General features: G+C 40.7%; 1 protein-coding gene across 2 annotated transcripts in view; it reads right to left on the bottom strand.

The window, feature by feature from the left end:
• FMN1 (formin 1) overlaps positions 1 to 25,717 on the bottom strand; it is a 385,670-nt gene that overhangs the window by 4,640 nt on the left and 355,313 nt on the right. For both annotated transcript variants that reach the window (XM_021695357.2, XM_021695358.1), the window contains one exon: positions 25,445 to 25,594. In XM_021695357.2, coding sequence (XP_021551032.2) covers positions 25,445 to 25,594 — 150 coding nt within the window. The remainder of the gene's footprint in view (positions 1 to 25,444; positions 25,595 to 25,717) is intronic.

Raw genomic sequence — 25,717 nt, 5'->3', positions numbered from 1 at the left:
GATGATAACAGCAAATAATACCAGCTAACATTTATTGGGTGCTTACTCAGTGCCAGGTACCGTTCTATCTGCTTTATTTGAATTCAACCATTTAATTCTCACCTGGCCTGGTGAGATGGAAATTTTCGATATTGCTATTTTATAGGTCCTAACCACCTTACAATGCTGCTTATATACTATGCTCATTTAGTGGAATATGGTATAACTGTGAAAAGGAATGAACTAGATTTACAAACTCAACAATTACAGATATCAGAAACATGGTACTGAGAGAGTGAAGAATTCTGTAGAGTGATATATTGAGGAGGCCATCTAGCATGATGGTCAAGAGCTCGGGCTCCAGAGCCTGATGGTGGGATTAATTCTTGGCCAGGCTGTGTGACCCCGGGCAAGTAACCTCTAATAATAATAGTGCTGCTCCATAGTCATTGAAAGGACTGAGACTATCTCTACTGCAGCTCCCGGCACAGTGTAATCACTCACTATAGGTTTCCTACTGTTGTTACTGTGTATGTGGTACATATACAAACAGTATTCACAAAACAGTATTGTTCATGGATGCGTGCATGTGTGTATAAACACACATACAAACGCCTACCTATATTTATATAGAGACTGGAAAGATACTCACTAGTTTTGTGATAGAGCTTATCACTAGAAAAAATGGAAGAAGAGATGGCATTGGGTCAAATAGAATTTCACTTTTATCTATAATATTTTGTTTTTTTATTATAAAATATTGAATATGTAGCAAAATGTTAACAGTTAATTCTAAGTGGTGGGAATATGGATGTGTTATATTATCCTTTGTATGCTTCTTTATTTTCAATTTTTTTTTCAAAAATACTTTTTAGATATTAAATAAAGATCTAGCAACCTAGACATTTAAAAAAATGAACATGCTTTTGCTTCAGGGTCTCAAATGAAAATCTTTGGCTCAATATCAATCACATACTTGCTTAATATCAAAGAAGTAGCTGAGTGCCTTATTTCTTCACTTAGCTAATTTTACACAATTTACTTAAAATCCATGTTTAGTAATCTAATCTCCCTGCCCACATGCACAAGTAAGTTACAATGAATTCAACGTGCTGACTGGTGTATCAGGAACGAAATAAAAATGAGACAAGATGAGTAATGATTTATATAACCTAAGAAATACATCTTCAGAGCTGCCTGGAGAATGGGCGCTTCTCAACACTGACATAGGTCTGAGAGGATACACCACTGAATGTTTCTAAACGTTTCCATTTGCAGCAATCACTATGACTATACCCATACAAGAAGAGAATGCACCCAAAGGATCAAATCCAGGTCAGACTACATCTGACCCTCTGACTATTAAGGGACTTGCAAACCAAGATAATGGTGCTGTAGATGAGGTCAGTTTGTAGAATTGCCTCTTCTTGGCTTCTCTCTAGCAAGATGTGTTTTCAAAGAGCACATTTTATCACAGTGACTGTTTAATCCCAATTCCAATGAAATGGTTTGGAGTTACTATTGCCCCCCAGGCCTCCTTACTTTTAGGGAGCTTTTGGTGGGGGTCATCTTTTGCTTTAGCGGTTCCTTTCCCCCTGAGGATTCTGGTCTCCTGTTTCGAAGTTGGTCTTGGACCATGCTCCTGCTCAGCACTGCCTTTCCCCAATTCCCACATCCCTCGGCAGCCCTGGAGCCACTCTCCATGTTCTCAGCAGGTCAGAGTGATGCCAGTGGTTGGGGGTGCGGAGGCAGAGGGGAGGGGAGCCAACCTAAAGTCTTGTCCCCACAGCAAACATTTTGCTACTGGTCAGTGATGGCTCTGAAGACTACAGGCAGTCACATACACACCCCAGACTTGCCAGGACAACTCTGATCCCAGTGACTCCACCCTGCTCTTCTCCAAACATTCTCCTTCCATTTTATTCATCTCCCTCTCACAGGGCGCTCTTAGAAGTCACAACGGGGTGGGAAGAAGGCACAGCTTGGTGGCACTGAACTTCGGCATTGGCGAGACTTGATTCTACCTCTCGCCAGTTATTAGAAGACTTGGAGCAACTTAATCGACATTTCTAAATTTCAGTTTCCTTATCTATAAAATGCAGGTTAATGTCAACCACATGGTATTACTGTGAAGATTAAATGAATTAATATATGCAAAACAGTTAGTATACCAGGTATATAGCAAGTGGTCAATAAGGGATAACCGTTATGGAATCTTCCATCACAGAGGTAAAGGAATTTCTTTAGAATGCATGACAAGAGTTTCTGACTACAAATAAAGTAAGTGGCACTATTAGCAAAGTACTATCTTGCAGGAATATCATTAAGATGTATCCTGAAAGCAAACCAAAGAATTCATTTTAACTTTTCAGATCTGAACACAGATTCTAAAAGTCGTATCTAGGGATGCCTGGATGGCTCAGTCAGTTAAGTGTCTGCCTTCGGCTCAGGTCATGATCCCAGGGTCCTGGGATCTAGTCGTACATTGGGCTCCTTGCTCAGCGGGGAGCCTGCTTCTCCCTCTGCCTGCCACTCTCCCTTCTTGTGCTCTCTCTCTCTTTTTAAAAAATAAAAAAATTAAAAGCCATATCTAGGAGCTGAACTTTGGTGTAGGTATGGCAAAAATTTCTCAACCAAATAAAATAAGAGAAGCTACAGGCATACCTTGGAGATATTGTGGGTTTAGTTCCAGACCGCTGCAATAAAGCCAATATTGCAATAGAGTCAAATCAATTTTTTGGTTTCACAGTGCATATAAAAGTTATATTTACACTATACTGTAGCCTATTGAGTGATAACATTATGTCTAAAAAATGTACATACCTTAATTAAAAAATACATTATTGCTAAAACATGCTAACCATTATCTGAGCTTTCAGAGAGTTGGAATCTTTGTGCTGGTGGAGGGTGTTGCCTTGATGTTGACGGCCACTGAGGGTTGGGATGGCTGTGTCAATTTCTTAAAATAAGACAACAGTAAAGCTTGGCAAATCAGTTGACTCTTCCTTTCACGAATAGTTTCTCAGCAGCATGAGATAGCATTTTACATTTGATAGCATTTTACCCACAGTAGAATTTCTTCCAAAATTGAAGTCAATCCTCCCAAACCCTGCTGCTGCTTTATCAACTAATGTTATGTAATTTTCTAAATCCTTAGTTGTCATTTCACCAATCTTCACATAATTTTCTCCAAAAGTAGATTCCATCTCAAAAAACACTTTCTTTGCTCATCAGGAAGAAGCAACTCCTCATCTATTAAAACTTTATCATAAGATTGCAGCAATTCAGTGACATCTTCAGGCTCCACTTCTAATTCTTGTTCTCTTGCTTTTTCTACCACATCTGCACTTATTTCCTCCACTGAAGTCTTTTTTTTTTTTTTTAAGATTTTATTTATTTGACAAAGAGAGACACAGCGAGAGAGGGAACACAAGCAGGGGGAGTGGGAGAGGGAGAAGCAGGCTCCCCACTGAGCAGGGAGCCCGATGCGGGGCTCGATCCCAGGACCCTGGGATCATGACCTGAGCCGAAGGCAGACGCTTAATGACTGAGCCACCCAGGCGCACCTCCTCCACTGAAGTCTTGAACCCTCAAAGTCATCCATGAAGGTTGGAATCAACTTCTTCCAAACTCCTGTTAATGTTGGTATTTTGATCTCTTCCCATGAATCACATATATTCCTAATGGGATCTAGAATGGTGAATCCTTTCCAGAAGGTTTTCAACTCACTTTGCCCAGATCCATCAGAGGAATCACTATCTATGGCAGCTATAGTCTTATGAAATGTATTTCTTAAATAACAAGACTTGAAAATCAAAATTACTCCTTGATCCATGGGTTGCAGAGTGGATACTGCGTTAGCAGGAGTGAAAACAACATTCATCTCATTGTACAGCTCCAACAGAGTTCGTGGGTAACCAGATGCATTGTCAATGAGCAGTCATATTTTGAAAGGAATCTTTTTTCTGAACAATAGGTTCTCAACAGCAGGCATAAAATATTCAGTAAACCATGTTGTAAACAGATGTGCCATTATCCAGGCTTTGTTGTTCCATTTATAGAGTACAGGTGGAGTAGATAGAGCATAAATCTTAAAGGTCCTAGGGCTTTCAGAATGTTAAGTGAACAGTGGCTTTAACTTCAAGTCACCAGTGGCATTAGCCCCCAACAGGAGAGTCAGTTTCTCCTTTGAAGCTTTGAAGCCAGGCATTGACTTTCCCTCTCAAGCTATGAAAGTCCTAGATGGCATGTTTTTCCAACAGAAGACTGTTTTATCTATAATGAAAATTTGTTGTTTAGTGTAGCCACCTTTATTAATGATCTTAGCTAGCTCTTCTAGATAACTTGCTATCCCTTCCACATCAGCACTTGCTGCTTTGCCTTATCCTTTTATGTTATGGAGATGGTTTCTTTCCTGAAACCTCATGAACCAACCTCTGCTAGCTTCCAACTTTTCTTCTGTAGATCCCTTGCCTCTTTCAGCCCTCACAGAATTGAAGAGAGTTAGGGTCTTGCCCTGGATTAGACTTTGACTTAGGGAGTGTTGTGACTGGTTTGATCTTCTGTCCACACCACTCAGACTTTCTCCATATCAGCAATAAGGCTATTTCACTTTCTTATCATTCATGTGTTCACTGCAGTAGCATTTTCAATTTCCTACCAGAGCTTTTCGTTTGCATTCACAGCTTGGCTATTTGGTGCAAGAGGCCTAGCTTTTGGCCTATCTTGGCTTTTGACATGCCTTCTTCGCTAAGCTTAATCATTTCTAGCTTTTGATTTAAAGTGAGAGATGTGTGTGTGACTCTTCCTTTCACTTGAACACCTAGAGGCCATTGTAGGGTTATTAATTAGCCTAATTTCAATATTGTTGTGTCTCAGGGAATAGGGAGGCCTGAGGAGAGAGAGGAAGATGAGGGAACAGCTGTTTGGTGGAGTAATCAGAACACACACAACATTTATTAAGTTCACCATCTAATATGGGCATGGTCTGTGGCACCCAGAACAGTTACAATAGTAACATCAAAGATCACTGATCACAGATCACCATAACAAATATAATAGAAATGAAAAAGTTCAAAACGTGAGAAATACCAAAATATGACACAGAGACGTGAAGTGAGCAAATGCTGTTGGAAAAATGGCGCCCATAGACTTGCTATTATGATGCAAGGTTGTCACAAGCCCTCGATTTGTAAAAACACGGTGTCTGTGAGGTGAAATAAATTATAATAAAACAAGGTGTGCCTGTATTAAAACGTCAAGACAAAGGCTGCATTTGTTCCCTCACATTTCTCTTCTTTAAACTTCCTGGAGGTAATTAAGTACAGATAAAATTTAAATTTCAAATATTATAGAACTTCTGAGCAAGCATATTTTTTCACATTAACTTTCTTTTTCTGATCACCAAAATATTTGTTCCTTATAGAAAAATACATTCAAAAACTGTATTTTCAATTTACTATATATTTAAAAATATAAAGTTAGGCTCACTGGAAAGTTTAATATTTTTCTAAGATATTTAATATGCCAAGACCTAATTGGGCCAGATAATGAAAATTATCACAGGCAAAGCTCTCAGCAAGGTTGTAGGTCCACGAGGGTAGAGATGATAGCTATATTTTACTGCAGAACCCCCAGCCCTTGATATGGTACCTGGCATGGATATACGTGCCATAAATGAATGGAAACCCATAGAACAAAGCTGGGGGAAAAAATCCTTTACTTTCCCCAAATACTGCTCCCTTGATTTTCTTGAAAATGCAGAGCCCATGAGATTTAGCGGGCATTGCAACCCATGCAGTGACATGGGGCCAACAGCTCTGCTGTCACTGGCTTGAAATTCTGAGTTTTTCAACAAGGGGCTCCACATATTAAGTAGTTGGTCCTGCCTAAGACTTTCTAGGACATTTAAAGTCATTTTATTAACGAAGTGGAATTTTTTCAACCTTTTTTTCCCCAGGGCACATTATTACATAAAGAAAGGTAAATTTGGTTGGAGAGGGTTGGTACCTCCCCTCGAGGGATCACTCATCTCACGGCACTGTGATCATTTTCATGCCCCGCCCCCTTGCCCTTTTACACTGGATTAGAGCTTCTCTAAAGCTTCTCTAAAGCTCCAGTCGGATGTCACTGCCTGTCTTTCCTCAGCATTTTGCACAGTGCCTGGCATATAGTAAGTGACCAATAAATACTGAATAAATGCATGACTAAGTGATTAATCTCTAAACTGTAAAAGCTCCGGCAGCAGGAAAGGTTAGGGGAAAATATTCAAATCCATTAAGGCCCACTGAAGTAGAAAGTCCCTTCATGTCACCTGAAAAGAACATCGCCAATGCTTAAGACTGATCCTGCAAGATACCAACCAGTAAATTCTCACTAAATTTGCTATAGGTCCTTGGCGTTAAAGCCCACATCACTTTTAGAGGGCAAGGTGTTTGTCAGCCACTTTTGTATCATACCTCTGATAAGAAATAAGCACTTCAGTATCCCGAAAATCTGGCCATGTTATGTACTATGGGACGACAGACCACACAGGTAGGTCTTCAAAACTGCTTTGACCTGGTGAGTCAGTCCATCTGTCTTTCAGATGGTCTCCAAAACCTGTGGGCACAGTGTCATATTCTTACTGAAGGAGCCACAGGAGCTGCTGCCGTGGAGCCTATGAAATGGACTCCGAATCGGTGTTTTGGAAATTATGTGGGCAGAGACCGCAACGTAGAGGTCTGCACTGTGATCAACTTCAGAGGGCTTTAAATAAATTTAGATGCAGTTTTCAATCAGCCGCAGGAGGCTTAAGTAAGTTTGAATTCAGCTGCTGACGTTTGTACACGCAGAGACTTCGCATACGAAGTCAGCGTTCTGACCTCTCTCACACGATTGGAAGGTATGGCAACATCGAGTGACATTTCGACACAGCTACCTCTGTTTGTGGCACCTCCTGTCACTCCCCGGCGTCCGGCAGTCCTGGGGGTCAGGCGGGGCCATCGATCAGCTTGTCTGCACAGATGGCTTTCTCACACCCAGGGCACTCCACTCATCATTGCTGCCTGCCTGAACTCTCGAAGCTTCAAAGTTTTGGCTGGGAGACTTGCTGGAAGGCTAGTGTGACAGTCTGGGAGTGAAGGGATGAGAGCTCAGACTACTGAAATAGTCTTCTAATTGATCTAGTTCCTTCCCTCCATCTCACTGAGGAGTGGGGTCTCAATCAGTAATGCATGACCCTGAGAATGCCATTTCCCTTCTAGAAAACTTTCAGTGATTCTCAATCAACTAGAGCCGGGGTTAGCAAAGGGTTTCTGCAATGTGCCAGATAGTAAATATTTTTAGTTTTTTTGTGGTTTTGTTTTTTTTTTTTTTTTTTGGTAAGACAAGTTACTTTATTTTTCTTTAATATCTGAATTGCAGCTATATCCCAGACAATTCCAATATAGATCATTTGGGCTATACAGGCTCTACATTTAAGATCTATAAATATTATCAAATTGTTGATTTTAAGGGTATATTGCCTTAAAAGTAGAGGCCATCCAGTTTTAAGGCTGATCTATAAAATGGAAAATAATGCAGAGCAGTTAAGATCCTTTTACAATAGCTGAAAGATTGTGAATGGGAATTAATACTGATTTTCTATAGTTTTTTTCTAAGCATTTTTATTATTTTATTATTATTTATTATTATTTTTATTATGCTACATGAATTTCAGGTGTACAACACAGTGTTCCAACATCTCTATAAATTACACTGTGCTGCCCACAAGTGTAGCTACCATGTGTCACCACAGGACGCTATCATGAAGCATTGACTCTATTCCTTATGTTGTGCCTTTTATTGCTGTGACCTATTCACTTCATAACTGGAAGCCTGTATCTCCCCCTCCCCTTCACCCATTTTGCCCATCCCCCCATTCCCTCTCCCGTTTTGGGCTATATGATCTCTGTGACTACTCAGCTCTGCTGTTGTAGTGTGGAAGGAACCATAAAAAAATAGACGGATGAACAGCAGTGCAATGCTGTGTTCTCACAAACCTTACTTACAAAAACTGGTAGTGCGCCAAATTTGGCCCATAGGCCATGGTGTGCTAACCCCTGAACTACGGTATAGGATTCAAATTCCCTACCCTGGCAATCAAAGTTCCCCCTGTTCTAAACTAAGTTTCCTTGTCTATCTTATGTTTTCAGACACAGATCTGGTTTTATATTTTCCTTGGACAAATCACTTAACCCTCTGAGCCTCAACTCTGTTAAAAGCAGGAATAATACCACACCTGCTTAACACCACTGCTGTGAACGGTGTAGAACGTACTGTATAGGATTACCTTTCAAATACCCTTTCCTTCCCCTCCCTCATGGGCTTCCGGTCCCAGGCAAACTACTCGCTGCTCCTTGCAGCAAGCTTTTCTCGCCTTGGCCTGTTGCTCTTACTGGTCCCTCAATGACTTTCTTACTCATTTCCATGAGTTCAAATTCTTCCCATTCTTCTGCTCTCTGCTTAAGTGCCACAGTCATGAAAGCTTCCTTCATCTCTCTTAGCCAGAAGTAATTGCTCTTTTCTCAAGTGAAAGAGCACTTTGCGTCTCTCTTCAGGCACTTAAGGACTTTTCATCTTAGGGCTGTATAGGTGTCTGATTTCCCTTAAACCACGGGAAACACTTGAGGACAATGGTCATGCTTTGTGCATATCTGGGTCTCCTCCTTGTTCCGACATCAAGCCCTGTGCCATGCACAAGTCAGTTAGCAAATATCTACATGACAAATGATTGGCCCACCTTAACAAGTCTAAATGTTTAGTAAATACCCAGAGTTGTAGAATAATTAGCTTTTATGTTTATGCTTTGGGGGGGGTGGAGTAAAAACGTTGACAAATCTAGTTCTAGTTACTGATGAGCTGATAGAGTCCTGAACAAGCAAAAAGAAAGGGCGTTCAAGGCCACCCAAATGTGCTAAAATTTATACATGTCAACTTATGTATACATTCCAGGATTCCTAAAAGTATCCACATGACATCCTCCAAAAGAAGACTGAGGCTCAGAGAGGTTAATACAACTTTCTCTGAGTCTGGAATTTGCGTCTCTCACTTAGGAGCTAAGAGAGACGCTTTCTGCTTTAGTTAAAGAGAACTGGTTAGATAGTTGCTACCACCTACATGCTCAATCTCCCTCTTAGCTCCATTGTGTATGGACTGGTTTTTGGTTCTGGCCTATGTGTTGGTTCTACTTTTGTTTCTGGTCTAAATATTTACTCTAGAAAATCACACCTAGTACCTCATGATTACCCACAGGCAAATACCTAGACTTGATCTCAAAGTTCCGGGGCCCCCCCCCCAAAAAAAAAAAAAAAAAAAAAAATCTGAAATATAGGGGAAAAAAATCAGACAAAGAAGTTAGAGAAAGAAAATAACTATTCTTAATTCATAAATGCCTCAGTAAAATTGACTATTAAAACCCTTATCTTTTTTCTTTCTTTCTTATTATAATGAATCTCCAAAGAGTTATTGAGGGTCCTGGTAAATTTCAAATGCTGCCAAAAACTACTGAGGAAAGATGCAACTATGAGATGGGACTGGGACCCATGTCTTCTGAGGTTCCTGCTTCGTCCTTACTCTATGGATGTGATCTGCAACCTTGGTTTCATATTAGAACTATCTGGGGAGGGAAGTCTGCTTCTGCTTAGAATGTAAAAGTGTTACAGAACATCATTCCCTTCTATCACTGAAAAGAGATGGATAATCTACAAAATCATACTTTTTTTTTTTTCACCCATCAGAGATCTGGGCTCACAAGGCAGCTAAGTGCAATACAAAGAGTGACATGCCTTTCCATTCACAGGCTTGGGTTCCCCACTATCGCAAACTCATTTTCTGGGAGAGTTTAAAACTGGGTATACTTTGGGCTTTCTACAGGCTGCTTTGTATGCCCACAGCTAAATCAAACCAAGTCAGGACCCAGCCATCGATGAGACTGCAGGAGGACAATGTCTTTATTCTTTTGACATCCAGCATTTCATTGGTTCATAGTACGCAAGGCAGAAAATACTGAAATCATCATACAGTTTATAATAAGAGAAGTGCTTTCATTTACGGCCATAGGACTTGAGCACACCAGCCAATCAAGAGCTAAGTGAGAAATCCAGGAGGTGGGCTGTTTTATACTCCTTTCACTATGGGAAGACCAATACTTCAGAGCAGTGTTTTCAAACTGTCTTCCAAAAAGCCTTAACATTCAGCAAAGATGCCTCAGCGAGAGGAGGAAGATTTAGGGGATCCTCTAGATCCCAACATCTGCAAACTCTGCTTCATCTAGAAAAGCTTCATTTTTTTGTTTTGTATATGGGGGTTTCATGTGTGTTTTCATTTGGACAAAAAGAGCTCAGTCTAAAAAAATTAGAAAACCCCAGTGTACGGACTTCAACAGAACCTATCAAAGCCTCTAGGGGGAAAGAGAAAAAAAAAAAAAAAAAAGAACAACCTTCTCTCTAGGAGAATGAGCTAACAGAAGTCTTCTTCCTAAAGAACTGTCCAGGAACATCTCAGAGCTGGACAACAGATTAAGAGGAAGATGCCTTTTAAAAGGACAATTCTTATGATAGCCATGGCCACCAGATTCCAGCTTTGGGGCTCTAATAAAATATCAAATCGTTAAAAATCAAAACATGGCCAGTTCTACCACTCTCCTCTGCTTGTTACTTTCCAGATACGTTCTAGGGTGGTGTGATCAACAGTATCTGACAAATACGCACAGACAGGAACTGTGGGGAAAGATCCAGATGAGCTGAAATGCGGGGAAAAATAAGAGCCACTGGGCCACCCACTGACTTATTTTTCATAAAGGTAGGAGCTACCTCACATTTCAGTATGGTTCATTTTTTTTAATGGTCTTGCTTAGAATTTTGCTTGATCTTCCTGATTTCAGTTCTATTCTACTGTCCAATTTCTGTTTGCTTTCTTTGCTTTTAAAACCCAGAATGAAAATGAAACGGATCCATCTAATTACACCCTGCCTAATGTTCCTCCCAGTTTAATTCTGTGACTACAATTAATGTTTTATTGTTTTGTTTGGGTTGTGTTTTTGTTTTGTTTTTTTTTGGTCATCTGCTCTTTCCTGGTCCAAATAACTGTCTGAATTGTAACAAGATTGTCAACTTATTAACTTTTGAATAACAAGTATGAGGCTAGGGTGTATGTATATATACGTATATATATATATATATTTTTTTAACTTGAAAGATGATTTTATCATTTTGTTTTATAGTTTCAGGCATAGAATTTAATGATTCATCCCTTACATATAACACCCAGTGCTCATCACAACTGCCCTCCTTAATACACATCACCTATTTAACCCATATCCCACCCATCTCCTCTCTAGTAACCATCAGTTTGTTCTCAATAGTTAAGAGTCTGTTTCTTGGTTTGCCTCTCTTTTTTCCCATGTTCATTTGTTTTGTTTCTTAAATTCCACATATAAGTGAAATCATAGGGTGTTTGTCTTTCTCTGGCTGATTTATTTTGCCTAGCATAATACTCTCTAGCTTCATCCACGTCGTTGCAAATGTCAAGATTTCATTCTTTTTTTATGGCTGAGTTATATTCCACTTTATCCATTCATCAGTCATTGGGCATTTGGGCTCTTTCCATAATTTGGCTATTGTTGGTAATGTTGCTATAAACACTGGGGTGCATGTATTCCTTTGAATCAATATTTTTGTAAAATACCTAGTAAATACCTAGTAGTGCAATTGATAGATCAGAGGGTAGTTTTTTGTTTTTGTTTTTGTTTTTTTAGATTTTTATTTATTTATTTGAGAGAGAGAATGAGAGACAGAGCACGAGAGGGAAGAGGGTCAGAGGGAGAAGGAGACTCCCCGCTGAGCAGGGAGCCCGATGCGGGACTCGATCCCGGGACTCCAGGATCATGACCTGAGCCGAAGGCAGTCGCTTAACCAACTGAGCCACCCAGGCGCCCAGAGGGTAGTTTTATTTTTAATTTTTTGAGGACACTTCATACTGTTCCAGAGTGGCTGTACCAGTTTGCATTCCCACCAGCAGTGCAAGAGGGTTCCTTTTCCTCCTCATCCTCACCAACAGTTGCTGTTTCCTATGTTGTTAATTTTAGTCATTTTGACAGGTGTGAGGTGGTATCTCATTGTAGTTTTGATTTTTATTTCGCTGTTGATGAGTGACATTGAGCATCCTTTCATGTGTCTATTAGCTATCTGTATGTCTTCTTTGGGAAAATGTCTACTCATGTCTTCTGCCCTTTTTTTTAACTGGAATATTTGTTTTTTGGGCTAGGTCATATATTTTTTAAAAGATTTTATTTATTTATTTGAGAGCTCGCGAGAGCATGAGCAGGGGAGAGAGGGAGAAGCAGACTCCCCCGCTGAGCAGGGAGCCTGACTCGGGGCTCGATCCCAGGGTCCTGGGATCATGACCTGAGCTGAAGGCAGACGCCCAACTGACTGAGTCACCCAGGCACTTTTTTAAATGAAAAAAGTCATGCAGGCAATTAATTGGTATCTGGATATAACTGATCTCAAATCATGGCTCAGCTTGTGGTCTGTACTCTAAACAATGGGGCTAATTTTAGTGTTTAAAAATGAGTAAATGTTGGGGCACCTGGGTGGCTCAGTCAGTTAAGCACCCAACTCTTGATTTCAGCTCAGGTCATGATCTCAGGGTTGTGGGATCCAGCCCTGCCTTGGGTTCCATGCTCAGTGCTGAGTCGGCTTGAGATTCTCTTTCCCTTTCCCTCTGCCCCTCCCACTCATGCTGTCTCTCTCTCAAATAAATAAATCTTTTAAAAAAATGAGTAAATGTTCTGGAAAAGCAAAACTATGGAAATAGTAAAAGGATCAGTGGTTGCCAGGGTTTTTGAGGGGGAGGATGAATAGATGGAGCACAGATTTTTAGGGCAGTAAAAATACTCTGTATGATATTATAATGAAGGATATATGTCATTATACATTTATCCAAATCCATAGAAAGTACACCAACAATGAACCCTATAGTAAACAAAGGACTTTGGGTGATTATAATGTGTCAATATAGGTTCATCAGTTGTAAAAATGAACCGTCTGGTGAGGAACGTTGATAAAGGGAGAGGCTGAGCATGTGTGGATGCAGGGGGATTATGGGAAATCTCTGTACTTCCAATTCTGTTGTGAATATAAAAGTGTTCTAAAAAATAAAGTCTTAAAAAATCAATGACTTTGCTTAAATACAGGTTAACATTTACATGATTTGACTGATACCTGTGATTCCTTTTGGATTACAACGGGCAATCCTTGGTTAAAAAAATCTTTAGTTAAAAAAAAAGTGCCATTCTGATGAGTGATGTTGATAATGAGGGGACTATGCCTGGGTAGGGACAAGGGGTATATGGAAAATCTCTGTACCTCTCAATTTTGCTGTAAATCTAAAACTGCGCTAAAAATAGAAAGTCTTTTAAAAAATGAAAACAAAAGGGTAAATGACCCCACAGAATATCATTCTGTTTTAAGTACCTATTGGTGATATTTGTTAGAAGTTCTCTTAAATGACAATGACCAATTCATTTCAGCAAGTGGAAAATATATAATCTAGTAATATTACCAGGGCATACTTGTTAATATGTCACTCGCTTTTGTCGTGCAGATGACAGGACCAAGGAAGTGACTTCAGGAGTACGGAAGTGGAGTTTTTGCCTATGATGCCACTGGCTTCAAAGAGGAAGCGTTGTTAGCCAGCCGGTATGGTGTGACCTAAAACATTAATCACTGCATGCAAGCACACGCCTTCAATGAAGGCATTCAAAATCAATGGCATCAGAAGCATCGGTAGATATAGGGAAAGAAAAAAGAGGCACTGCAGGGAATACAGTTCATGCCATTCATATTGGTAAAAACACAAAATCTGACCAGCTGTAATGTGAACCTGTTTAAGGAAGACTTAATATCACTCATCACTAAAGACAGAAGGTCAAAGTAGTCCAGAAAGGGAACAAGGCAGGCTCCGTGCACCAGCGTGTAGAGAAATGTGCCTCTACGTCAGCATGGCATAGGGAATACTCAAGTTCCCTCAAAAACTGGATTAGTAAAAGCTGACGGTCCAAACCACTATCTAACTCGACTTACCTAAAATTTAAGGCCATGTGAACCAGAATCTTTCTAACAAGTACAAGAACTCTTCATTCTGGTGGCTCTTCTGAAATACGTGGAAGGACATGATCAACACAGGAACATGAGAAAAACATGCCTTTGTCAGTGACCCAGTAAATTCTGGCCTAGGAACCTCTGAATAGTGGATAAAGTTTTTGTGGGATGAAGAAGGTAGGTGTTGGCACCTACTGAAGATCTCACTTATAAAATAAATAACTTGCCAGTCTGGCTACCCAATGCAGGTTGGCTTTACCAATAATTATTAGGAACAGCTTCTTCTATAAGCAAATGATATTTTTATGGTCTCCCTTTAGGAGAAAAAGTCAGGGAAAGGGTATAAGAAGCTACAAAGACGAAATACCAACTGGTGATTCACTCCTGTGCCATGATCTCCTTGCAGCCTTGAACAAAGCAGTATCAGGCCAAGGAACAAAAGAATACTACACGGTCTTTGGGGAGGTGTGGAAGTGGCTTTGTTGCTTAAGAAAGCTCAATACCACAGGGTTTATGGCACTTTGGATGGAAAAGGCAATATCTTGGTATTTTCCTCATTAGGATTACCTGCAGGATAGACAGCATTAACAGCACAGGGGTTGTTTATAATGTGCTTTTAGAAGGACACAGCTATCAGGCTAGCCTTCCAGTCAGTGCCCAATAGCCTGGACATTAGCAGTCAGGCTCTGTGCACTCTGTGGAGTTTGCACAGATCTTATGATATTCTGGTATTTCTCAAGTCTCTAAAAAGTACTGTCTTCAGGTTGTATCTCAACAACCAGGGGAAAAGGGGTTAATGACCAGCTTTGGTTCTAAATAAGTAAGGGTAATCACGGAGACCTGCCAGGGGCTGTGGAAAGCTCCCTCATTTCTATCCGCTTTGACAGTACTCCCTCACTAAGTGTTATTGAATTCTTGGTATAACTATCACACATGGATAATATTTATGAAAGTCAATGAAATAAGTAAAGTCACTCTTCACCCTTGAAGTAAAAAACAAACAACACCAAGACCAAACTCATTAACTCCTCAACGTAAAGGGAAATTTCTTCCTCACAGCAGTAGCCGATGAAAACACCACTGACTAGTGTATGTGGAATGTTTCCAAAGGGTAAGAAAATAAAACTCAGAGAAGAGAGCAATAGACAGTATGAAATAATGGATAACCTGCAAATCATTTATCTCAGGCAGGCCGACAGGCCAATATATTTGGACAGACCCACACTTCTCTACGCTCATTCTCTCTTCAGAGTCTGACCCTTGACCATGACTACCCCTTCACCCCCAGGGTCCCCAGGTCATTCTCACCAGTAGCCATGGTAAGACAGACCAGCAGGGAAGTAATACAGGTCTTTGACTTAAAAGACTGAGCTCCTTACACATCAGAATCTAGTCTCTAAAAGTTATCCTGTGATAAATTAGCCCATCACCTCTCCTTCCTAAGTTTGACAATCTTTCCCTACCTCATTCCTAAGATATTTTTCTATTCACAATGAAGGAAGTCCTTTTGGAGACCGAATTTCACCAGCTACACCATCAGCCACTTCACAGTGTTTGTGGGCTATCACTTGTAGTACCCAAACATACTCTGACTTCAAATGATTAATTGCAGAACAAAGGCCTCTTCCGCTTTGCAGAGCTTCTCCCCCAGGCCACAGGGGAGTGGAAGTGGAGGGGGGGTGGTCCCTGGACTTGCCCTGGAATGCATGAGCAGTTAAAGCCAATCACTCTGCACTTGGTAGACGAAGCACCCTGAGCCGCCCCAGCGATGTAGGTGCAGAGTGAAAGGTAACAGCACTGTTTCCTCATTCAGGGAGGGGCATCTGGGAGACAGTTTGCAAACCAAAGCCGGCCCTGTGTCATTAATCTGCAAGTTTAATTGCAATGCACAGCTAGTCTTTGGAAGACCTTTCCAATCCTGATAATGAAGACATGCATGTGCTTGTAGATGCCAACTCCCCCGCTTTTTGGTTTTGGAACTATACCACTTACCAAGTTTCACAAAAACCTAGAACTGATTAGAACCTGTTGGCACAGGGTGACCGAAACAAAAAGGGTGAGGAAATAGGGAGATTGTGTGGAGCAGGGTAGCCTTTCTGGCGCCCCTCAAATCATACTACCCAGGCAGGCCCCTATTCCATCTAGTCTCTGCCCAAGGCAGGAGCCATCAGGAGTCCCACAGATAAGCAATTTAGATACATTCTAGCTGAATGAAGGAGACTTACTGCGGGTTTCCATTGCTGTCTGCCAAGCCAAGGAAATAGAGTGCGGACAGATGCTCTCTCGGGTTCTTATTTGAGCTCCAAAAAGGTTGGAGGCTTGGCATAGCCATGTATCCCAAGGATCTTCACTTCCTTGTTTTTTTGTTTTTTGTTTTTTTAAGATAAATTGAAGGTCATATAGCCAAGAACAGAGAAGGTGATTGTTTTACCCCACTGACTAATCTTTCTTGTTCTAAACATGTCTATCTTCTTTAACAAAGCTATTAAGATTTTAGATGCTTGGGCATAAGCAACCCATATGGGATATATTTAGGGAATTCTATTACCAAAATCCAAATAAATAAGATGTCTCATCTATCAATAGCAGATAGCAAATCCTGTAATCAATTTCAACAGCAAATCCTGTAATCAAATCCCATAATCAATTTCAATTTCAAAATCAAGGCAAAGAAAACACAGGGATCATTTATTTGTTTAACAAATATTAATTGAGCACCTACTATGTATAAGGAAATACAAGGTGCAAGAGAGAAAACAAAGAAGAATAAGACACTGCCCTTGTCTTCTAGGGCTCACGATTCATTTAAGGGAGAAAATGTCTATAACTAAATGAATGAGAAAGAAATCACTAATGCCAAAACTGAAGGGACGGTAGGTAACCCCCCAGAGTTGTGGTGAAAAGATAACTCACAGAGATTGGGGAATATTTCATGAAGGAGGCAATGTGTGATCAGTAGATTAAATCCTTTCAGAATAGGGTCTCATAAGTTTTATAGCATTAAAGATGTAATAGATATTTTAAAAGTACGTGTTAAAATCAAGCTGATTACATGCTATGAATCTGTACAATGACAGACACATGTGGACTAAGTACCCAGAGAAGGACATGCAGAAAAGATGGCACTTAGGCTGGCCCCAGAAATCACGCTGTGTGATTCCTCCAAAATGGGTCCTAAGACTCCCAAGTCCAGGCCTCTGCCATGTGATTCCAAGAATGTCCTTACCCCTTTCCTCTCTAAGCAGCTTAATTCACCTGCTCTGTCAATGCCCAGCTTATTTTCTACCTAACATCACAGGACGTCAGGGTTGGAATATACCTTCAAAATCTCCTAAGTCTAGCAGTTCCTAAACTTGGCTGAACATAGTAAAAACCAACACAGAACAACATAAGGGAGCAGTCCTTCTCTCTCCCACTTCCAAAGCTCACCGCATATATTTAAGCAAGGGATGGGTGAAACTAAGGCATCTATTGAAGCAACCAAATACAGAATGAGTTCCTGCTCTGCCCTCACTGTGGGAAGCTCACTGAAACTGCAGATTGCTGGGTTCCACCCCACTTGGATTCTGATGCAGTAGATCTATTTCCTTTTTGACAAAGCTCTCCAGGTGATTTGAAAGACCTAGCAGATTTAGGAGCAGCTGATCTCCAACCTTCTTCCACTGGTTTCTGAATCCCCTCTACAATTTTCTGCTCAGTGTGGTCCTGACATCTTCCTAAAGTCCTCCCTAACGTCCACATTTCTTGGGGAGTACTTCCTCCCCCAAATTCTTACACCACCCCAGATCTTCAGTTTCCACTTAATATCATGTTGTACAATGTTGTGAAGTCCCTTCTAGGCCAATAAACAATTATTAGGCTCTGTGCTGGAGAGTGCACCATAGAACATATACAAGGAATGGGTTTATGTCCTAGAGGTGGGCAAAGACGCATAAACTACTAAAATAACAAGTTGGAATGAATTAAGTTCTAAAGGATGTTAAAAAACAAAAACAAAAATAAAAACATGGGGTCAGAGACGAGAGCAAGAAGTAGTTTTTCTACTTAGAGGCATTTCAGAAACTTTCTAGAGAAGCTGGTTTTGAAGGTAGTCTTTAACAAATGACTACATTTTGAGCCCAATTTAACCAGTAGGAAATAACTGGGGACAATACAGTGTAAAGAAATTATCCAATGAGAACACAAGGCAAGAATGTGCAGGTGTGAGAAACAGTGAGTCATCAGGGTGGGGACATGTGGGATGAGGCTACAGGAAATGAGGTTGGAAAGTGAATTAAAGCAAGTGGTTTGAAAGCTCATGCTCTAATTTGGGCGAGAATATGGAATACTTGAAAGAGCTCAAGCTTAGGGCGCCTGGGTGGCTCAGTCAGCTGAGCCTACAATTCTTGATTTCAGCCCAGGTCATGATCTCAGGGTTGTGAGATCAAGGCCCACATCAGGCTGCGCACTCAGCGGGGTGTCTGCTTGAGATTTTCTCTCTCCCTCTCCCAATGCCCCTTTCACACCCATGTGCTCATACGCACTCTCTTTTTTTCCCTCTCTCTCTCAAATAAATCTTTTTTTAAAAAAGAGCTCAAGCTTTAGTGTCAAAGAAGACCTCCACCTTTTATCCCCATTCTGTTGCTTCCTAGTGAAACTGTGATGCTGGCAATTGATTTACTCTCTTCTGTGTTCCTGTATGGAATAGTAATACACCCTCTTCTCCAGGCTGTTATAAGGACACAACAAGTTAATGAATATAAGTGCCAACCATGGCCAATTCTCTTCCCTTTATTTTGTCAGTAATAGAAAACCACAGACTATGTTTAAACAAATAGATGTAATCTAACTTCTGTTTTAGGAAGAGAACTGGATATAATATTAAGGGACATTAGAGAGGAAACAGAAACACATAGGTAGAGAGAACAGAAGGCTGTTCCAATAACCCAGGTGAGAGCTGAGGTCCTGAATGAGAGCAGAGCCACTGCAAAAACAAGGCACAGAAGATTAACCACTGAGGAGGCAAAACGGAGAGGTCAGCAACAGGTGGAAAATGATCGCGTGGAGTTGAGGATGAATCAGGTTTTCAGCCTGCTTTTGACTGCTAAGAAAGATAGTGATGCAGACAAAAGTGTTGGGAACCCGACAGGAGCAGGCCTCAGGTGAGAGAGAATACAGTCCAACGGGCACTTACTGAATTGCAGGTTGGAGGCTGGGCATCCTGTGGGAATGGTTAGTGTGCAGCAGGAGATTTGGGTCTAAGACTTGGGAGTCAGAGTTTGGGTCTGGGGAAGAAGACTAGGGAGGGGCTGGCAGAGCCGGTAGGGGAAGCTATGCAAATAGACGGGACTAGCTAGGGAGATGATGCCAAGCAGAAAAGAGGAACGCTGACATCTGGACCTCGGGAAAGGTTCGCTCTTGAGGAATAGAAGAAAATGAGGAGCTAATGAAGGAGATGAAGGAGGAGTGGTTGCTTTCACAGATTTTTATGCAAAAGGAAAATAAGTTTTTCTTGTTTAAGCAACCATTATTTTGGCCTTTGCTATGGCAGCTGAGGCTTTACCCTTACTGATACAGGAAGAAGGCAGTGTGTGCCAACAAAAAAGAAGTAAGAATAAACAAAGAACTCCTCTTTTAAGAAGCTAGAAGGGAAAGGAAAGAGATGGAATGGCAGTTTCCAGAAGGCAGAGGGTCAAAAGAGCTGTGTTAGTTTTTTTGAAATCAATGCTCCTATACTTGTTGCCATTTCTAAGTCTCCCATCTCCTCTCTTTATTCATGGAATATTCTGCCGAAGTAGTTTTAAATTTATTGCTTGGGCAATAAGCAGGTTTTATTCTTCGTGGTTATGATAATTCTGTTTATAAGTCAGCTCTTTGGGACATTTACTGTTTGTATATTTGTACAGAACTGTCTCCAAATGTGACTTAGAAAAATGCAAAGTTTTGCCAATTTACTAGGGGGTGATTATTTGTATTATTGCAGCGGTCCTTCAAAATACGAAGCTTCTTAGCAGGTAAGTGTACACAGACCCTTTGACCATACAACAGAGGGCTAGGGAAGAGAACATTAACTTGTTACAAGTTACTGTAATGACCATGTATGCATGTCAGTAGGAAAGCAGAATTCAATAAATAACAATTTTCGTTTATGGAACTTTTTCCAGGAAAAACTTTATCATATAAAGAGAGGAATTTCTGCAACATCTACACTGTGATCAATGGCTCCTTTGTGGGCTGAGTGACAGCCTGTCTAAGTTTCCAACTCCTGGTCCTAAAGTGACCTGAGCAGTAGGGAGCTGTGAGGACAGCTTTTTGGATAACTCCACAACAGCTCTGAACTATCTGCTGTCAAGAGTATGCCAACTGCATAATCAACCATAATCGTGGCAAGTAATATACTTAGAACAGAAACCCTGTTGGTATTTAGCTGAACTAAAAATGAGAAAGTAACCATCCATTCCCCCCATAGTGTAAATTGTGTATAATGAGAGTTCTTATTTGCATTTTTCATAAAACTCACCAAACTCCTTATTCACTCATTACTTACCCATTATGGGTTTTTTTTAATGGCACTTTTAAGGTTTGCTTTGGCTCAGAGTGAATTATTTGCCAAGATTTTATTCCTGGAGTCATGAATCCCCTGAGACTTCTTTACCTTTTGCAAATTCATAGCTCATTTTGTGGGTCCTAGTGGTTTGTGGTCTCTATGTGTGCATGTGTGGACATGTGTGGGGAGCAGTCTTAAGATATCCTAAGTAGTGAAACATTTCATAAGAAAGGGTCCTATATCCTGGAGTAATTAAACAAGAAAAAAAAGAAAAAGCAGAAAATGAGTAAAGAGTAGTTTATAAAAGTAGCAAACATTAGGTTACCTCCTTGTAATTATGCATATGCTTGGATAATCTATTGATTTAATAGGTGGAAGAAGTGTGTGTTACAAAAATTCACTGAGTGTTTGGATATCAAGAAGCACAAATACAAAAGTACATGAAAAGGTAAAATGAGGCAAAGCTGCCTCTGAGAGTAAAAATTTTAGTGAACTTTAATAAACCACTAAATGCAATGTTAGATAAACATGAGCAGAGGAAAACATTTTTGTGTGCATACTTTAAAAAAAAAAAATGGTGTCTCCAAGACCAACATTACTATTGTAGGGGAAGAACTCGGGGCACAAGGCAAGTTGGCTACAGACATTTACCAACCAAGAGGGCAAGGAAAATTCTCCCTGCTCCCAGATCTCTTTGCAGCTTACCGCCAGATCTTGGCTAGAAATGTCTTCTAATACAGTCCCGAATGAGCTGAAGAGTAAAGGTGGGAGACATCATCTCAGAAATGAAATATATTGCTTCTTGGAATATTAGAAAAGTAGTTTTTAGATTCATAGAGATTACTAGCTAGAAGAGATCATCCCAATATATATATTTAACAGATGTGACAATTGTGTCCCCTACACAATAAGCAACTGGCCCAAGATCACATAGCAAATTATTGGTATAAAAATGTTGATTTTCGGGGCGCCTGGGTGGCTCAGATGGTTAAGCGTCTGCCTTCGGCTCAGGTCATGATCCCAGGGTCCTGGGATCGAGTCCCACATCGGGCTCCCGGCTCGGCGGGAAGCCTGCTTCTCCCTCTCCCACTCCCCCTGCTTGTGTTCCCTCTCTCACTGTGTGTCTCTCTCTGTCAAATAAATAAATAAAATCTTTAAAAAAAATGTTGATTTTCTTAACATAATAAAATAAATAAATAAATAAAAATTAAAAAAAAAATGTTGATTTTCAACTCTCCACCTAGAGGTTTTTTTTGCACTACTGAGCACTCCCTGTAATCAAAAGGGGTAAAAGAGGGGCCTGGTACATTTCACTGCAGGGATAAGTTCCAGTATTTGGGACAGCATGAGAATTGGGTGGGCCATAGACCGAATGTCTAGGGACTGGGGCATTCTGGCTTTGTGCCTGGACACAGAAGTTGCTATTTTGCCTAATACTGGCTTAAATGCCAAGGACAATTTAATGACATTAATATACCATCATATAGTAGCTTGCTCTTCTACTGATATACTTAATCTGCAGGTAAGTCATATCCCTAGTGAAATACTATGTCTCCTCTACTGAAAAACAGAATTGCATCCCGATACCAGCTTAATGCTACAGTTTATCATTCACTCACGAGGTACAAAAACATTGGATGTTTTTATAAGACAGTCATTTGTGTGTTTAGATATTATTCTGGGTTTTATGAGGGGGGGGGAAATTGTCACCCTGTTATGAAGCTACATCCATTTCAATTTTGCATCAAGCTAATGTGTATTGATGGAAACCATGTTAAGTAGAACAAGAAGTAAATATTCTCTACTACCACAAATTGATTACAAGTGGCCTAAAGTAGTTCTCAACATTTCCATTTCATTTGGGAAGTGAATTTACACCTTTGAAAATATTATTATTTCTCCTTAATTTGTCCCAGTGATTTTTGGGATTTTAACTGGCCTTTGAATATATTTAAAAATCAAATAGGTGAGGGGCGCCTGGGTGGCTCAGTCGGTTAAGCGGCTGCCTTCGGCTCAGGTCATGATCCTGGGGTCCTGGGATCGAGCCCCACACGTCCGGCTCCCTGCTCAGTGGGGAGCCTGCTTCTCCCTCTCCCTCTGCCTGCCGCTCTGCCTACTTGTGCTCTCTATCTCCCTGTCAAATAAATAAATAAAAATCTTTAAAAAAAAAAAATCAAATAGGTGAAATTTCTTCTGAAGGAATCCCAAACTACAGCTTTTTTTTCCCCCTAATAATTACAAGCTCTCAGGTTTTCATTTGGTTTTGAATTTCCTTTTTGAGGATGTCTTTATATTATGTGATGTTACCTCCTGATGTTTAGTTTTATTGGGATTTCTTGGAAAAGTATAATAAAAATTAATAATAATGGACATGATTAAATGGGTGTCAAGACAAAGCGATCATGTTGTTTCTCATGTAATTATAATGGAAGAATTCAAGTTAATTTGCTTATTTTAGCATAATGAATATGTGATTCCAACAGTTTAAAAGCTAAAGTCTTTAGCAGGTAGAGGACAATGAAAAAAAAATCCTCACATCACAAGAAAACCCTGGATATTAATCAGTTTGTTTAACCAGATGAACAGTTGTATACATAATGTGCTAACATTTCTTAACAAGTAGATTTCTGTAAACAAACTGCTTCCAAAAATATTTTATGAGCTGTCATTAACTTCGGAGATGTTTTTCTAGGTTGGCAACCTTGGTGATCCATCTCGCAAAAGCACGGCTGGAATGGAGAGACCCCTGAAATTGCTAAGTGAGGAGAACTGAGAAGGGTCCTGTGAAGTCATGACCCTTGAAAGGTGTTGGTTTACAGAGTGTGAAGCAGGCAATTCCCTAGATGCACCCAGGAAGAAGCAGCGCTGGACGGGCCGGTGGCTAGTAGGGAGCAGTGCTTTGAAGGACGGGTGGATCCCACCACCGCGTCAGACTCACAGTTAGTTTGCTCGAAGTTCTATGATGGGGGAAAACTTAATTTGGACAACAGTTCAATATTTCAACAGAAGATTCTTAAACTAAAAAGCAATTAATTACCCCCCCCCTTTTTTTCCCCGGGACTGTTTTTTTAGGGCTCCAACTAGAAGGACAAATTCACTAAGGGTGACGCTCAGAATCTGAGGCACAAGATCTTACGCAAAGGCTGTCCATTCCAGATGCCCTGCTGGACTGCCTGGCCTTTGGGTGTGGGTGCTGAGAGCTGCCTGCCGAGCGGCTGCAGGAGCTCGGCTCTATCACTTTCCTACGGGGCTCACAGCACAGAATTTGTGCCACAGGAGCTTAGGTAAGCTGAAAAGGCCAAATAAGCAACTGCGGGGCAAGAGCAAGAAGTCAGACTCCAAGAGTTTTAGGGTTTTTTCTTCCACATTATTATTGTTGTTGTTGTCATTATTGTTATTTTAAAGATTTTATTTATTTGACAGAGAGCGCACAAGCAGGGGGAGCGGCAGGCAGAGGCAGAGGGAGAAGCAGGCTCGCTGGGCAGGGAGCCCTTTGCGGGGCTCGATCCCAGCACTCTGGGATCAAGACCAGAGCAGAAGGCAGATGCTTAACCGACCCAGGCATCCCTCCTCCACATTATTATTAACCATCTATTTTCTTAACAATGTCACAACTATTCTTTTGCTTCACTTTATCTATATAATGGATCCACTCACTTTAATTCCCTTGTTTTCAAACAAGTAATGGTGGAAGAGAAATGCTGATAAGCATTTTTAAAGGTCTTTGACTTCCTCAGAAAAAAAACCCCTGAGGAAAATATTTAGAGACTCAGGAATACTGGGTCAAAAATCTCTAAACCTTCATCCCTTTAAAAATAGCTTTTTAACGTGAAACATATTAGTGTATTGTATGTGTGACCGTGCAGATATATTATGTATATGCCTTTTCTCTGATCACGAAGTAAAGAACAAAAATCCTGAATTACGGAATTCGAGGTCTCAATGTTTAGCGAGATATGGATGCTATAGATAAGCCATTTCCCTTAATTTGTAGTTTTGTTTTTTTTTTTGTCTCCTACTTCGCTTTGAGTGACACTCTCATACTTCTGTTCTGCAGCAGCAGTACAGCAAGACCTTTTTGAAGTTTAAATGCATGACACCCTTTGTAGAACAGTGGCAACCTGATCAAAACAGTGATCAAGCAGAAATGCTTTTTTTTTTTTCTGATAAGCAGGGCCAAAGTTAGTCTCTTTCTAAGTAGAATGAACTCCCTCCCTCCCTCCCTCCCTCCCTCTCTCTCTCTCTCTCCCCTTGTATTCAGAGTGGAGATTTTTCTTCTACCCCCAACTAATAAAATCGGGAGGCTGCAATGAGGCTGAGCGGCAAGCAGTTTGATGTCCTCAGCAGGATACGAGGAGTCAGAAGTGGCGCTGTAAATCCAGAGCGGGGCTTCAACACTGTGTTAAGTGTGGCCTGAGTCTCAGAGATTTCCTTTTGATGCAAGTTCAGTATATTAATGGGAAAAGCATTCACTTTTATTTGTCTGTACTGTCTGCGACAGCAAGGCTGCCTCATTTAGCCTGGGCCAATGTGAAAATACACAGAGAAGCAATCTGTTGCAAATTAGCACAGCTCCCCTTTCATTTACTAGCTAGTAATTGGAAGGGGTTAAGAAAGTGTAACTTATCAGATCACGTGAGCTATCTGCTTGTGTGGATTTCCCCCGTGAGCCCCCAGGCAATAATCTTTCCTCAATGTCCACTTGGTCTGAAAGAAAATCCTGATGCGTGTAAAATGCGCTCCCTCGGTGAGCTTTGACAAGGCAGTTTCCCCGATTTCTGAAAGAGGTATTGATACGACTCCATTAGAACCTTACCTTTCTTTAGATATAGTTTTACTCTCCCGCTTCCAAATGGTCTTGAAGTCAGTGCAGAATTCGTACCATACCATAAACACATAGTTGGGTGTGATTTCCTTCTCACCGGACTTTGGCTTCATTCCAAAATATCCTACTGTTGTTTCAAAACTGCAACAGGTAGGGGGAAAAAAACAGAGTGAGATGGGGGGTGAGAAACTGTCCATACCCTCAGGGCAGGATTGCTGCGGGAGCCCCCAGGCAATAATCTTTCCTCAATGTCCACTTGGTCTG

The sequence above is a fragment of the Neomonachus schauinslandi genome, chromosome 9, assembly GCF_002201575.2.
Source record: "Neomonachus schauinslandi chromosome 9, ASM220157v2, whole genome shotgun sequence".
NCBI lineage: Eukaryota > Metazoa > Chordata > Mammalia > Carnivora > Phocidae > Neomonachus > Neomonachus schauinslandi.
This window is presented reverse-complemented; position numbering and strand designations above follow the sequence as displayed.